General features: G+C 31.1%; 1 protein-coding gene across 1 annotated transcript; it reads left to right on the top strand.

Annotated features, from left to right (window-relative positions):
* Positions 1 to 8,257: 8,257 nt before the first annotated feature.
* Positions 8,258 to 11,047, top strand: LOC106397131 (proline dehydrogenase 1, mitochondrial). The gene is made up of 4 exons (XM_013837689.3): positions 8,258 to 9,041; positions 9,692 to 10,343; positions 10,437 to 10,677; positions 10,784 to 11,047. The coding sequence occupies exons 1-4, from the start codon at positions 8,478 to 8,480 to the stop codon at positions 10,821 to 10,823; spliced, it is 1,497 nt and encodes a 498-aa protein (XP_013693143.1). The 5' UTR covers positions 8,258 to 8,477; the 3' UTR covers positions 10,824 to 11,047.
* Positions 11,048 to 13,831: the final 2,784 nt, after the last annotated feature.

The following is a 13,831-nucleotide window of genomic DNA, read 5'->3' as shown; positions in this document are numbered from 1 at the left end:
TTCAAATATAGAGTTTCACTCCTCAAAACTTCAAATTTGAAGTTTTATGGTTTTTTTTTAGAGTAAAAAACTTCATATTTGAAATTATAGAGTGTCTTTTGAAAATGTTCTTACAAAGATATTTATATCATAGTTTGCTTATCATCATATATTGAATCATTGATGTTGTGATATGTCTTCGTATTTATTCAGTCGGTTGTGATATGACTTCGTTTTCACTCAGTCGGTTGTGATATGGCTTCGTTTTTATTCAGTCTAGGCCTAATACAGTCGGTTGTGGTATATGAACGTGCAAAGCGAGAGTAAATTAATTATCCAATTAACACTTCTTTTAGTCGAGAATTTTGTTTTACATAACACTATACGAGTTTGTTTGAATTCTGATGCTGACACAAAGCTAGCTGAATCGTAAAATAGCTTTATACCAAATTTTCTATGCGAAGGACCAAAGACTAAAAATGGTCATTTCATACCCAACATATTGTATTATGTTCAATTCATATCTGACTTATATGATCGTGCTAAAACATACATGAATTTTCAAAAAATTCAAATAACATAATGTTTATTTTCTTAGTTAAATCATATCTCAATCGCCACATCAGCTGTTATATCATATAATTTTACTGATTTGGAGCTGTCGAAAATGCCACATGTACATTTAAAAAGAACAAAAAAGACATTTTATAAAAATATTTTTTTAGAAAATGTAAAATTTTATTATTTAGGGAAATTAACGAAAATATTAAATAGTTAAATTTTAATCTTATATAAGAGATAGATTTGTAAATGTTTCGATCATATCACAATACCGCCCTTATAAGAGTTATATATGTGTTGTAATTCTTCAAATTCAATGTTAGTATTGGAGTCGTGTTACTCTTGATTAATAATGGTTGTGTTTATTTGAAAAAAAATTGTGATATGTTAATCTAAATTCTTTAAATGTAAATAACATATTCATAATTAATTATGGTTGTGTTTATTTAAAATATTTATGATATGTTACTTTTACTTAATGATAAAAATTTATAAAAAAAATTTATATAAAATGATTTTTTTTTTTCAAAAAAATGAACACGTGACATCTTCGTGAGCAAAATTAGATGACGTAGCATCTAGATCAACAAAACTAGATGATGTGTTAGCTAATGTGGCGACTTAGGTATGTTATTTAAAATTTTTGAAAATTCAGATATGTTTTAGCACGATCATATAAATTGGATATGAGTTGAACATATCGCGATATGTTAGGTATGAAATAGCTGTTTTGCCGACCAAAGACCATTATTTGTCCTTGGTGTTTCAAATCCGAGCCGGTGTTTCAAATCCGAGCCACTCTGTTCCTTGCCTCTCTGTTAACATGTTGATCTATTTTATCATATTTCAGTCATGTAGTAATCTGTTTGACTTTTAACTACTAATCATGCATTTTTGAGGGGTCTAACTAACTAGGTCCACAGGTATACATTTCTACTTCTACATAATGAAATAATATGTGGAATGCATATATATATATATATACATTTATTATTTAATAATTTGAGAAGTCTCCAACATTGTTGGCATCTACTCATTGTTGACTCATCACAATTAAATTAATTTGGCAGTTCATGGGCTGGCATTTTCATTATTCTAAAAACCTTTGGCATGTGGGGTTTTCGGAAGGACTCAACTTGTTGCATTCACTATCCTATTAAAGTATAAAGTACTAGATAGATTTACACTAGGTATGTAGTCCCCACGAAAAATACTACACAACAGGAAAATGTATTAAAATATAATTACAAACTAATTAAAAATGGTTGTCCAGGAAAAATGTATGAATATCTAGCTGGTAGAACGTATTTTGGGAGGTAAATTCTGAGTTTGTGTTTATCTATTTATGTATATGTTCCCATGGTTGTTATATAGTATATATTTTGTTTCTAATTCTGCTTTTAACTCTCTATTGACGGACGAGAGGAAGCTAGGAGGAAAAGTAACGATTCTTTGAATAAGACGCAAAGAAATCGTGAACTTTTGTAGTACCATATAGGTCCATGACACTGACATATGCTCGGTTTTATCTTATTAGCGTTTGATTATGAACACAGACAGTGCCGTGCCTATAATTTAAGACGCCAATGGCTGAATTTTAAAATTTGGGCTATTTTAATCATTAATTTAATAAACGAGATAGTATAATGAAAAGACTTCTGTGGCAACAACTAATTTTAGTAGTAGGTTTTTCAAAGGAAAAACAAGACACTATCCAAAAAGAAACAAAAGTATTATTAATAACACATCAAAGATATCAGGCCAACTGTCAAAATTAGAATAACTGAAGATAATAGCCATGTTCAAGATTGAAATCAAGTAATAATGTTCAGACTAATAGCCATGTTCAAGATTGAAATCAAGTAATAATGTTCAGACTAGGCATGCGAGTTCGGGTAGTTTAAGTTGGATAGTTGAAATTCGGATAGTTTGGTTTGACCAAAATCTCGCTAAATTGAACCAGAAAAATTTTGGATCGATATTTGGGTAACTTAACTTTAAACAATTTTACTGGAAACAACCAAAATTTTGGTTAAAATTCTGTTGAATTCAGATAACTTTAGATAATTTTGGTTAATTTGTTCAATTCAAAATTTTGGTTGATTCGATTAGTTCGGTTTGAAATTTGGTCAAATTTTTTAAAGAACATCAAACTAACCTGTTTACGGATCGAAAACCAAATTTTATTTTTTAGAAATCCGTCGAATCAAACCGAAATTTTCACCGAATTAACTGAAATTTTAGTTATATTTGGTTTAGTTGATCTGGTTCGGTTCAATATTTCAGACTTATTTTACACACATGAGTTATTCTACTGGCCCGAACAAATAAATTATCAAATTTACCCATGCAAATTATAATGTAGCATGGCGGTTGTTTGCCTTTTACCTCATTTTGAAAATTTAATTTTCTTTTGATACTAAAAGGTTTTATTTTCTATTTTAAATATCAAACAAGAATAAAATTTTATTTTTATATGAATCATAATTTTGGAACAGTTTAGTTCATATCTATATTATTAAAGTAATTACTTAATTATATTCTAATGCAATTAAGAAACTCCATAAACTTAAATTTTAGCATTTATTATCTTATTATCAGTTAAAACAACCATAAAACATTCTTAAATTGATCTTCAAAATGTATAATGTTAAACCAAAAATTTAAAATAACTATTTAATAATTATGATAAAAACAACTAAAGCTATATTGATTTAGCTAAAAAATAAATCCATGAGAAATATCGTTTTAGATATGTTAATGCTATATTATTAATAAAAATGATAAAAATAGCCATAAAGCCACCTAAATCGATTTAACTATTCATTTACTAAATTTTAAACAAAATTTATTTTAAAGATTAGTTATATTTCTTACTATTTATTAATAATAACCAAAAATTTAAAGCCATGTAAGAAGTTATTTATATAATATATAAATAAAATATAAATTAACATGTAAATATATCATTTACATATATTTCATGTAAAAAACAATCCAATATAAATTTAATATGATAAATGTAGAAGATTATAAAATATATATCACCAAATTTTAATAGTTATATATACCAATTTTGTCATACATTAAATTTTGATTTGTAAAAAATAGAAATATATTTGTGTGGATGCATTGATAAGAATCTAAGAATGTAGATGATATAATTGACGATTTAAAAAAAAACAAAATATTTTTTTCAATATAAAATATATATTATTGTATTTATAAATGTTGTGTTAAACAATTTTTTTAAGCAGATAAACTTTAAATTTTATATTACCATTTATACAAAATATATTTGTCTATAAAATTCAAATCAAATATTCGCGAATCAAGCTCTAGATGAGATTTGTTTATTTAGATATATAAACTCAATTTTGGTCATATTGACAAATTGGGTCGGTTTCTGTATCAATTATTGATTTGATGAAGATGGGATTGAACAGTTTATTTGAGTACTTAGGGCATCTCTAATACAACTATATTTTTTCCTCTATAATTTACACAAAGTAGAGTAACTCTATTATAGTGTAAGTTTTGCTCTAATGGTGTTACTCTATAATAGAGTTACTCTATTATAAATATAGAAGAATGCCATATTTTACTCTATATTTGGAGTGAAAAAGTGACATTCCTCTATATTTGGAGTGAAAAAGTGACATTCCTCTATATTTCACTCTATAATAGAATAATTATATTATAGAGTAACACCATTGGAGTAAAAGTTATACTACAATAAAGATTCTATTTTTGTGTAAGTTATAGAGGAAAAAATAGAATCCCCTTAGAGATGGTCTTATTACCGGTAAAAGTAATCCAAGAAACCAATAATGCACTCTGATTTGGCTCCGAATGGAGAAAGCGGATCAAGCGTTGCGGATCTAGCGGATCGAGCGGAACAAAAGTGGATCAAGCGGATCTGATGGTACAAAACATATGTTTGAATGGTGAAAGTGAATAAAAAGTGGTTCAAAGTACTGTACAAATCTAAATTAATCTATAGAAATTATAATACTATTTATTTTTAAAAACACTTTACAAATGAAAATTATATAATTTTATTCAAATATATGAAAAATGATTTAAGTATATATATTATTATTTTGAGTTTTAAAATTAAATATGTGTCTGGTTTTGGATGCATTGAAATTGATAAAAGCGGTATAAAATTAATTTAAAATAATTTCGTTAAGAATTAAATTTTTATTTAAATTTTTAATTAATTTTATGGTTATTTAAAAAATGCAATGAATATAAATTTTTAATTCAGAATATAATAGAAAATTAATTTTAATATATATATATATATATATAATTTGGATGATTAAAAAACAATATTGTTTTTTGGTAAAGTAGTGTAATTTTCAAATGATATATTGTGAACACAAGTGCGAAACAGTAAGGATATAAAAAACATACTACAATCACAAATAAATATTATTTCTTATAGTTAAAAAAAAAAAGAAGTACGAGCAGTGGTTCTACACACAAGAAACACTCTGGATTTGCTATATATTACTGTAGAAAGTGGTTCTGTAACTTTTGTTCATACAATAGAACTGCTATGGTTCATTATTATTTTATCATTTTAAAAAAGCAATCCAACATTAGGTTAAATAAATTGTTGAATGGAAATAGAGAAGCAGTCCTTCCACTTGGTGTGTATCGACCACTTATTATATGCTCCCCATTCATTTTAAAGTGTTTGAATAGAGAGTGTAACTAAAAGCAGTTCCTACATGTGTAGCAGATCATCCACTTTATCTCCCATTCACAAAAAAAGTTAATTGTTCTTTCAATTAGCAGTCCATCCGCCAACGTACCGTTTTTAGAAAAGCAAAGCAAAACTTTTTTTTGTTTGGTCATTATTTTGAATGAAAAAGCAGAGCAAAAAAAAAAAACACTCCTTTAGACTTCGAATGGAGAAAGCGGATCGAGCGTTGCGGATCTAACGGACCAAGCGGATCGAGCGAAACAAGAGTGGATCGAGCAGAGCAAGAATGGATCAAGCGGTTCTAGCGGTTCAAAACATATGTTTGAATGGTGAAAGTGCATAAAAAAGTGGTTCAAAATACTGTACTATTTATTTTTATAATTAAAAAAGAGTTATTTAAAAGGACTTTGTACATGAAATACTTATATTTTTGTAAAGGTGGTATAAAATCAATTTAAAGTTATTTAATTATCGTTACTATTTTCATAATTAAATTATTTATTTAAAATCTCATTTATAATGGCATATATATTAATTTTAATTCAAAATATAATAAATATTAGTCTAAACATATATATATATATATAATTTTATTGAGATTTAAATTAAATATCTAAATAAATTACTTTGGATGATTTTCAAATAAAATCTTATACATAATCGACATTATTAGGTTGGATGTTTTGATATCTTTTTTGTACTCGGATCATTGTTAAATCAAAATTTTGGTTTGTTCGGTTTATGTAAATTGCATAATTAAAAAACATAAAATTAGAATTGAAACTTAAGTTTGAATAACTTTATAGATTATAGAAATCTTATTTTGTTTACGACTGAATTTTTGTAGAAGTTTATGTGACAAAAACATTTAAATATAAAATTACCATGTATTACATATTATTAAAACAGAAAAAGTGTATTTAAAAAAAAAGGTGAACCGCTAGAAACACTCAGAAATATCTGAGTAGCTACTGTAGATGGCGTTTCATAATTTTTACTCACAAAATTGAACCACTAGGCAGTTCACTATTTAAAAAGTGTATTATCCTACAATTAAAAATAACATGTTGAATGGAAAACTAAGGGCAGTTCATACACCTAGGTGTCTCTTTCATCTTTTTCCTGCCCTCCACTCAGAGATAACTAATAGAAAAAAGACAGTTCTTGCTGTTAACAAATACAATAAATAATATTTTTATTTAAGGTACTTAGAAACAATTAATTATATTTTTCAATGCAGCTTTGTATGAAAATAAATAATAAAAATTAAATATATATATATATATAAGGATCACCAATAATAAAATAAATCTAAAGTTTAAAAGAAAATATCATATAGCATTAAAATGTATATATAACTTTGTAAAATATATTACAAAATAAAAAACTTCTTAAAAATTTAAATTATTATTTATTTACAATATTTATATAATCATATATATTTATTAAAATTATAAATATTTTTTTTCTAAAAGTAACTTGAAATATGTTGTTTGTACATATTATTTTTAAATTAATTAATTTTATAAAAGGTTAATAATACAAAATAAATATTAGTTTAACTCTAATATAAACTATAATAAATTATACAATACTTTGAACCACCTTTTATCCACTTTCACCATTTAAACCTATGTTTTGAACCGTTCGATCCGCTTGATCTACTCGATCCGCTTGATCTTCTTTTGTTCTGCTTGATCTGCTAGATCTATTAGATCCGCAACGCTTTATTTACAGGATCAACAAAAGACACATTTCAGCATACAAAAGAAAATACAAATGAGCTTTATTTCATTTTGCGTTATTGTTTTGAAATAATTTCTTTATCAAAAAGTTACTGTTTTTGAAATATAAAGTGAATATTGCATGAAAGGTTGGGCTGGACCAATGAAAATGGCGGCTACAGCTGGCGACTTTCGTGTCCAATGCTTACCTAACCTATTTACTTCCTCACGTGACCCTCTCACCTTCTCGCCTCTCAAAATCTAACGGCTCAAATTCCTCAATAAACTACTTTTTTTTGTTTTATCATTTTGCCAAAACTTGGTAGCACTGCCATTTTTGGGGGACGGATGGGTCCCGCTCACTTGGTTTTCATTGCTTATGTTTTTGTAAAGATCTGCTTATGTCAAAGATTCTCTGTATAAGCTTTGGTTGGTTCTTCGTCTTCACTTTTGCGTCAAGTGGTTTGGGTTAGAAGAATAAAGTAATAACGAGTTAATTTAATTAACAGTGGAAGATCAACTATAATATAAAATTCTCACAAGCGCTATTATAAAAGCTTCTTGGTAAGAGACCGAAAATTATGGGCAAGACTAGAAAAACTGTAAAGAAAGATGTATGTTTTCCAAGATTCAGACAGATAACATGATATTATACAGAATATCATGTAACAAAAGGAAAAAAATGTATTTGCTGAAATTTGTAGGCTAGATAAATCTGATATTAAAAAAAACACATGCATAAACGAATTACCTGTTAACAAATAAAATAGTATATTCTACTTTTTTTAATAAACTAGTACTAGTATTTTACAATTTAGTTAATGCATAAAAGGAAAATAATGGGTGAATCAAAATTGAAGTTGTGCTAAGTAAACTTTTTAACTTCAAATCTATTTTTAACTACTTACTTTTATTAGGATAGAATATTTACTGATTAATTCAAATTAGTTAACACTAAGATTCCGGAGATTCCAATATAGAAAAGTCAAAGATTCAAAGAACAAGTCCAGGTCCTCGCGTTGTATCCGAGTCACCATCCACTCATCCTTCATATCTTCCTCCACCGTCTCTCCAGAAATTTCCTATTTCAATTTTTAAAACAATAAAGTCATCATATAATATCAATTAAATACTTATCCAATGACTCATCTTATAGTCAGTGCCTGGCTGTCTCTGTCGTCCGTAATTATTATGGTAACATATATTGTTGAGTTAAATTTAAGAATTTGACTTTCTTTATAAAGATTCCGTTGTAATTTTAGATGATTTAATTTTATCACAATCCTATTATATCGAACACGTAAAACGTGTATGTATATGCATATAGTTTTATACTCTTCTATAAATATGTGTGGCAGTAACAAAGGAGGAGACATCAATCACACAACAAAGCGTTGAGAGAAGAAAAGAAAAGCGATAAAAGCGAGAAGCCTAAGAAACATCAAAAGACAAGAAAAACAATTTTATTTTTCGTTTTATCAAGAACATCTTTGAATTTTATGGCAGCCCGCCTCCTCCGAACAAACTTTATCCGTCGTCCTTACCGTTTCTCCGCTTTGAACCCGGTGGGTCAGCCCACCGTGACCGCTTCAACCGCCGTCGTCCCGGAGATACTCTCCTTCGGACAACAAGCGCCAGAGCCGCCTGTCCACCACCCAAAACCAAACGAAGCTCACCATGACATCGATCTGTCCGACCAAGCCCGTCTCTTTGCCTCTGTCCCTACCTCCGACCTTCTCCGCTCCACGGCCGTGCTGCATGCGGCGGCGATAGGTCCTATGGTGGATCTTGGATCGTGGGTCATGAGTTCTAAACTCATGGAAACCGCGTTAACACGTGACATGGTCCTTGGACTTGTGAAAAGTACGTTTTATGACCATTTCTGCGCCGGTGAAGACGCTGACGCAGCCGCGCAGCGTGTAAGAAGTGTTTACGAGGCAACGGGTCTTAAAGGTATGCTTGTGTACGGCGTTGAACACGCCGATGATGCTGCCTCTTGTGATGATAACATGCACCATTTCCTTCGAACCATTGAAGCTGCCAAATCGTTACCAACATCTCACGTAAGCAATCCTCATGTGTCTTTATTGATATTTTTTTTGTTTCATTTTAGAAATCCTCTGTTTTTTTTTCTTTTATATTCCCGAATAAATTTACATTTTTAACAAAGAAAAATATATCATACCGTATCTCGAGTTTAGTTATTCCATAACTTAAAACAATTAATTTTTAATGGGGCCCTAATTATCAAATTAGGGCAAGTTGGCTCCACAGCCGAATCTCCGTACCCTGTCAAAGTACACTTGCATACATACATAGACGTGCATATTTATATCTTTATTTTCATATAAAATTAATAAATTGATTAAATTACCCTCACGCGTTTTCAAAACCTTTGATAAGTACCAAGTATACACAGCCAACTTGCTCTTTATTTCTTTTAATGTTTTTTTGTTGTGAAAATCACTTTGCGTTTAATTTATTTTCTTTCAAAAAATACATTTTTAGATACGGTGATAAACTCAAAGCATCACTATCTGACAACATTTACACGCACGAGGTCCCTGACCTTGTAGATGGACTAGAACTTTCGTCAGAAAGCTAGTAGATTACACTTTAGGAATATTCTCCCTTTACCTTAACCCGGTTTATTCCGGTTTAACTATTATTTGGTTTTATATTGACACGTTATTTTTGCTCTTTGCCCTAACAGTTTAGCTCAGTGGTCGTGAAGATAACCGCGATTTGTCCCATTAGTCTTCTAAAACGAGTGAGTGATTTGCTTCGGTGGGAATACAAGACTAAGAACTTCAAACTCTCATGGAAGCTCAAATCGTTTCCGGTTTTCTCCGATTCAAGCCCTCTTTACCACACAAACTCAGAACCGGAACCCTTAACCGCCGAAGAAGAACGGGAGCTCGAAGCAGCCCACGTAAGGATCCAAGACATCTGCCGGAAATGCCAAGAATCCAACGTACCTTTGCTGGTCGATGCTGAAGACACAATCCTCCAACCCGCGATCGACTACATGGCGTACTCATCAGCGATCTTGTTCAATGCGGACAAAGACAGACCAATTGTTTACAACACGATTCAGGCCTACTTGAGAGACGCTGGTGAGAGGTTGCATTTGGCCGTACAAGAAGCCGAGAAGGAAAATGTTCCTATGGGGTTTAAGTTGGTGAGAGGTGCTTATATGTCTAGTGAAGCTAGGCTGGCAGATTCCTTGGGGCACAAGTCACCAGTCCACGACACAATTCAGAACACGCACGATTGCTACAATAACTGCATGACTTTCCTAATGGAGAAAGCCTCAAACGGTTCGGGCTTCGGTGTGGTTCTTGCAACACATAACGCTGATTCTGGTAAGCCACTGAACCACAATTTTTAAACACATAATTATCGTTCCTTTTTAGGTTAAATAGATTGCTGATTAGAGAAATGTTTTTAAATTATAGGGAGACTTGCATCAAAGAAAGCAAGTGAGCTCAATATCGATAAAGAGAACGGGAAGATAGAGTTTGCGCAGCTATACGGTATGTCAGATGCATTGTCCTTCGGTTTAAAGAGAGCCGGGTTCAATGTTAGCAAGTACATGCCATTCGGACCGGTCGAAACCGCTATACCGTATCTTGTCCGACGTGCTTATGAGAACCGGGGAATGATGGCCACGGGAGCCACTGACCGTCATCTCATGAGGTAATTAATTAATTAACTTTAAAACATAGTTAACTTATACATATCATTAGTTCGGTTAACATCGATTTTGGATTTAGCTGAACAATGTTTATATTGGTTATTGCAGGATGGAACTAAAGAGGAGATTACTCGCCGGAAATGCGTGAGGAGATGAGTTTAATTGTCCTTATGTATGGAGCCATTAAATTGAACTGGGAAATGTAGATTCACAAATTTGTTCTATGTAGATTATAAGAAAAAATATATTATGTAAGTAGGTAAGAACATTTCATCTGGTTTTGTTGTAAGGGGGATACATATTTAATTAAATCATTCATCAATGTATATTCACCCTTCCTTATCAATAATAATGGAATTACCTTTTTATTTACTCTTGATTCGGTCATTTGAAGATGTTATCCTATACTTAATTAGGTCGCTCGTAACATGGTGGATAGCCTCTCCTGATTATATGATCCAACTCGAGCCCAACCATGAAAACTGTTAGAGATAAGACCCATATTAAAAATATGTAAAAGACTAGAGTAATATATAAAAAATTTGGGCCACTTCACTTATCACCAATAAGTTTTAAGTTGGAAGCCCAAAAAACTTATCATGGTATCAGAGCGATTTTAAGTTGGAATCCCAAAAAACTTATCAAAAGCTCACTTCAGATTTTTAATTTGTTAATAAACTCGGTTTAGATTGCGAGGATTCTTTAAAGAAGAAGCAGTTTTTTTACTCAATGGAGACCGTCGGATTGGATGAAACTTGAGCCACCTAGGTGTGAAGGGGTCGGTTGATCTCTATGAAATAAGAAAATTAAAAAATAAAAAATTGTTTGAAATACCACATATTGGATATTATTTTTCAAAAATACATTTAATTAAAAAATTCAACACTGTTTAGTTTCAAACCACAAAAATGCAAAGTTCTTAAAAAAAAGCTTCTAAAAGAATAAATAAACTAAAATAAAATTACCGGTTTATGACATAAAGAACTCAAAACCGCCAAGGACTAATATAGTATCAACCAACATACAACCTTTTGTACTAGATCTCAAAGTATTGATCAGCGTTTTCACCAAGTAGTTGTTACAGCTAAGGGACCATCTAAGTATGACAATGATCTGTGGTCTCTAGTAGTTGCAATTTTCATGGCCACTTGATTTTCCTCAGCAATGTATGTTTGAACAACCAATATTGGATTGATTGAGTGCTACCTTATCGCTTCCACTTTATTTTGCAAGTGAGGGTAATGCGTTAGGTACAAGATAGCATCTCGAGCATGAACTAAAGAGACTTCAAAGATGATACGATCTTTTGAAACTGCATATATCTTTTTTTTAACCACAATAACGGCTTGAAAAGAACTCAGTTTTTGGAGATCTTACTCAAAAAATCAGTTTGTGCGTAACAGTAACCATTGACTTATTAAATGGAAAGGAAAAATAATATGCCGTCGAAACAATTGTGGAAGATTAAAATAATCGACAAAATTGACAAAACCGTCGCTCCACAAGGAGCCAAAAATTAAAGACATAACCATCACTCCAATAGGAGTCTTAGCAGTCATCAACTCTCAAAATTCTCAGCACACTGGGAGAGAGAACCCGATGAGAGACAACTTGATGCCTCACACACCACAAACTCTAAGATAACTCCACCGAAGCAAGGAAAAAACCACCGGACACAACAAGCAGCGAACCGAAATTAGCAACACTGATAACATCAAACACAGTCCAGATCTAAACTGAGACCGTCAGATCTGAACCAGCGAGTTTTGGAAGAACACACTTACTCCACAAAATAAAGTAAAAGAGCTGAAAACAGAGAGAGAGAGCACAGAGAGAAAATGAGAAGAGTCAGAAAAAATGACACATGAAAGGGCTCCAGCAACCGCCAAAAAAATGCGGCGACGACGGAGGAACAAAGAGATGAAGAAACAATTCTATGTCTCCAGTTCATCTTTTACCTTTTGATCTTTGATTCAAAAATATATTAACATTTGAGTTTATAGTTTAGTGACTATTTTTCAGGGTTTAGTATTTAAAGAGTGTGATTGAGTTTATAAATTTCTATCAATAATTTTTAAACTTTATAAAGAATTTGGGAGGATCAGTTTACATCACAAAGTTAAGGTATTTATAAAAAATAATCATCCTTTAAAGATAAATCTATCAAGTTTGTGGTATAGTTTTTCCTTATAAAATTCAGACTTAGTTTCATTGTTGTATGAGATGGTTAAATTTTTTTTTTGGCCCCTGTAAGTTTCAAATCTTATGCATGTCTTTTTTACCTATAATTAATTAATTATGACCCAAATAAAATCTTGTTATGCCTCCGCCTCCATATCATACGTAGCTATTTTTATCGAGGAATTGATTTTTTTACCGCACTTGGAATAATTAGGAATGTTTTTGGTACGTAGTTTATGCTTTTGCTCTTGTAAATAGATAAAAGCAAGATAGTAGCATAAATAAAAACAACGATAAAAAGAACTGAATGAACAAGTGGTAGGGATTTCTTGGTAAGAGATTGTGGAACCTTAGCTCAATTGCATTCGGTCTTGAGTAGTTGATTGTCAACCGTGTTCTTCGTTAGCTGCTCGGATGGAGAGCTGTTATCTTGTGGCTTTCCTCAAATGAAGCTTGTTCTTGGGTGATGGATTGGTTGCTCGTATTCTTTTGTGGAACTTATCTTGGAGCTCTTCTGGCATCTCAATAAATCGACTGTTAATGCTTTCTCGTTAATTCCAGCTTCTGTACCTCTGTCCTTCACACTTCTGTTCACGGGTTGTATGTTTCAGAAGCTTTAGTGATCTCTCCCTTTCTTGTTTTAGTTTAAATGGTGTAATCTTTGTTATGTTTAGTTTTGGCTCTGGGTGGTAAGGTTTACCGTGCCAGCTTATGGCTCCAAAAAGGTTTTGTATCTTTGTCGGCTTCGTGTATATCACGGTTATTTAAATATTAATTCAAAAATGATAATAAAAAACATGTGGTAGGGAAAACCTACAAAGATACCATTATCGACAGTAGCTGTATATAGATAAACCATTCAAAGACCATACATATTTTGAAGGGCTGTTTTGAGAAAAAGCTCATGATTTGCTTACAAAAGCCAGCTGGTGTGAAGTATAGTTTGTGCAGAGTTCTAAACCTTTAAGCTTCTTT

This window comes from Brassica napus, chromosome A2 (assembly GCF_020379485.1).
Source record: "Brassica napus cultivar Da-Ae chromosome A2, Da-Ae, whole genome shotgun sequence".
NCBI classification, from domain to species: domain Eukaryota; kingdom Viridiplantae; phylum Streptophyta; class Magnoliopsida; order Brassicales; family Brassicaceae; genus Brassica; species Brassica napus.
The sequence above is the reverse complement of the archived record's forward strand: the minus strand, read 5'-3'. Positions and strand labels throughout refer to the sequence as shown.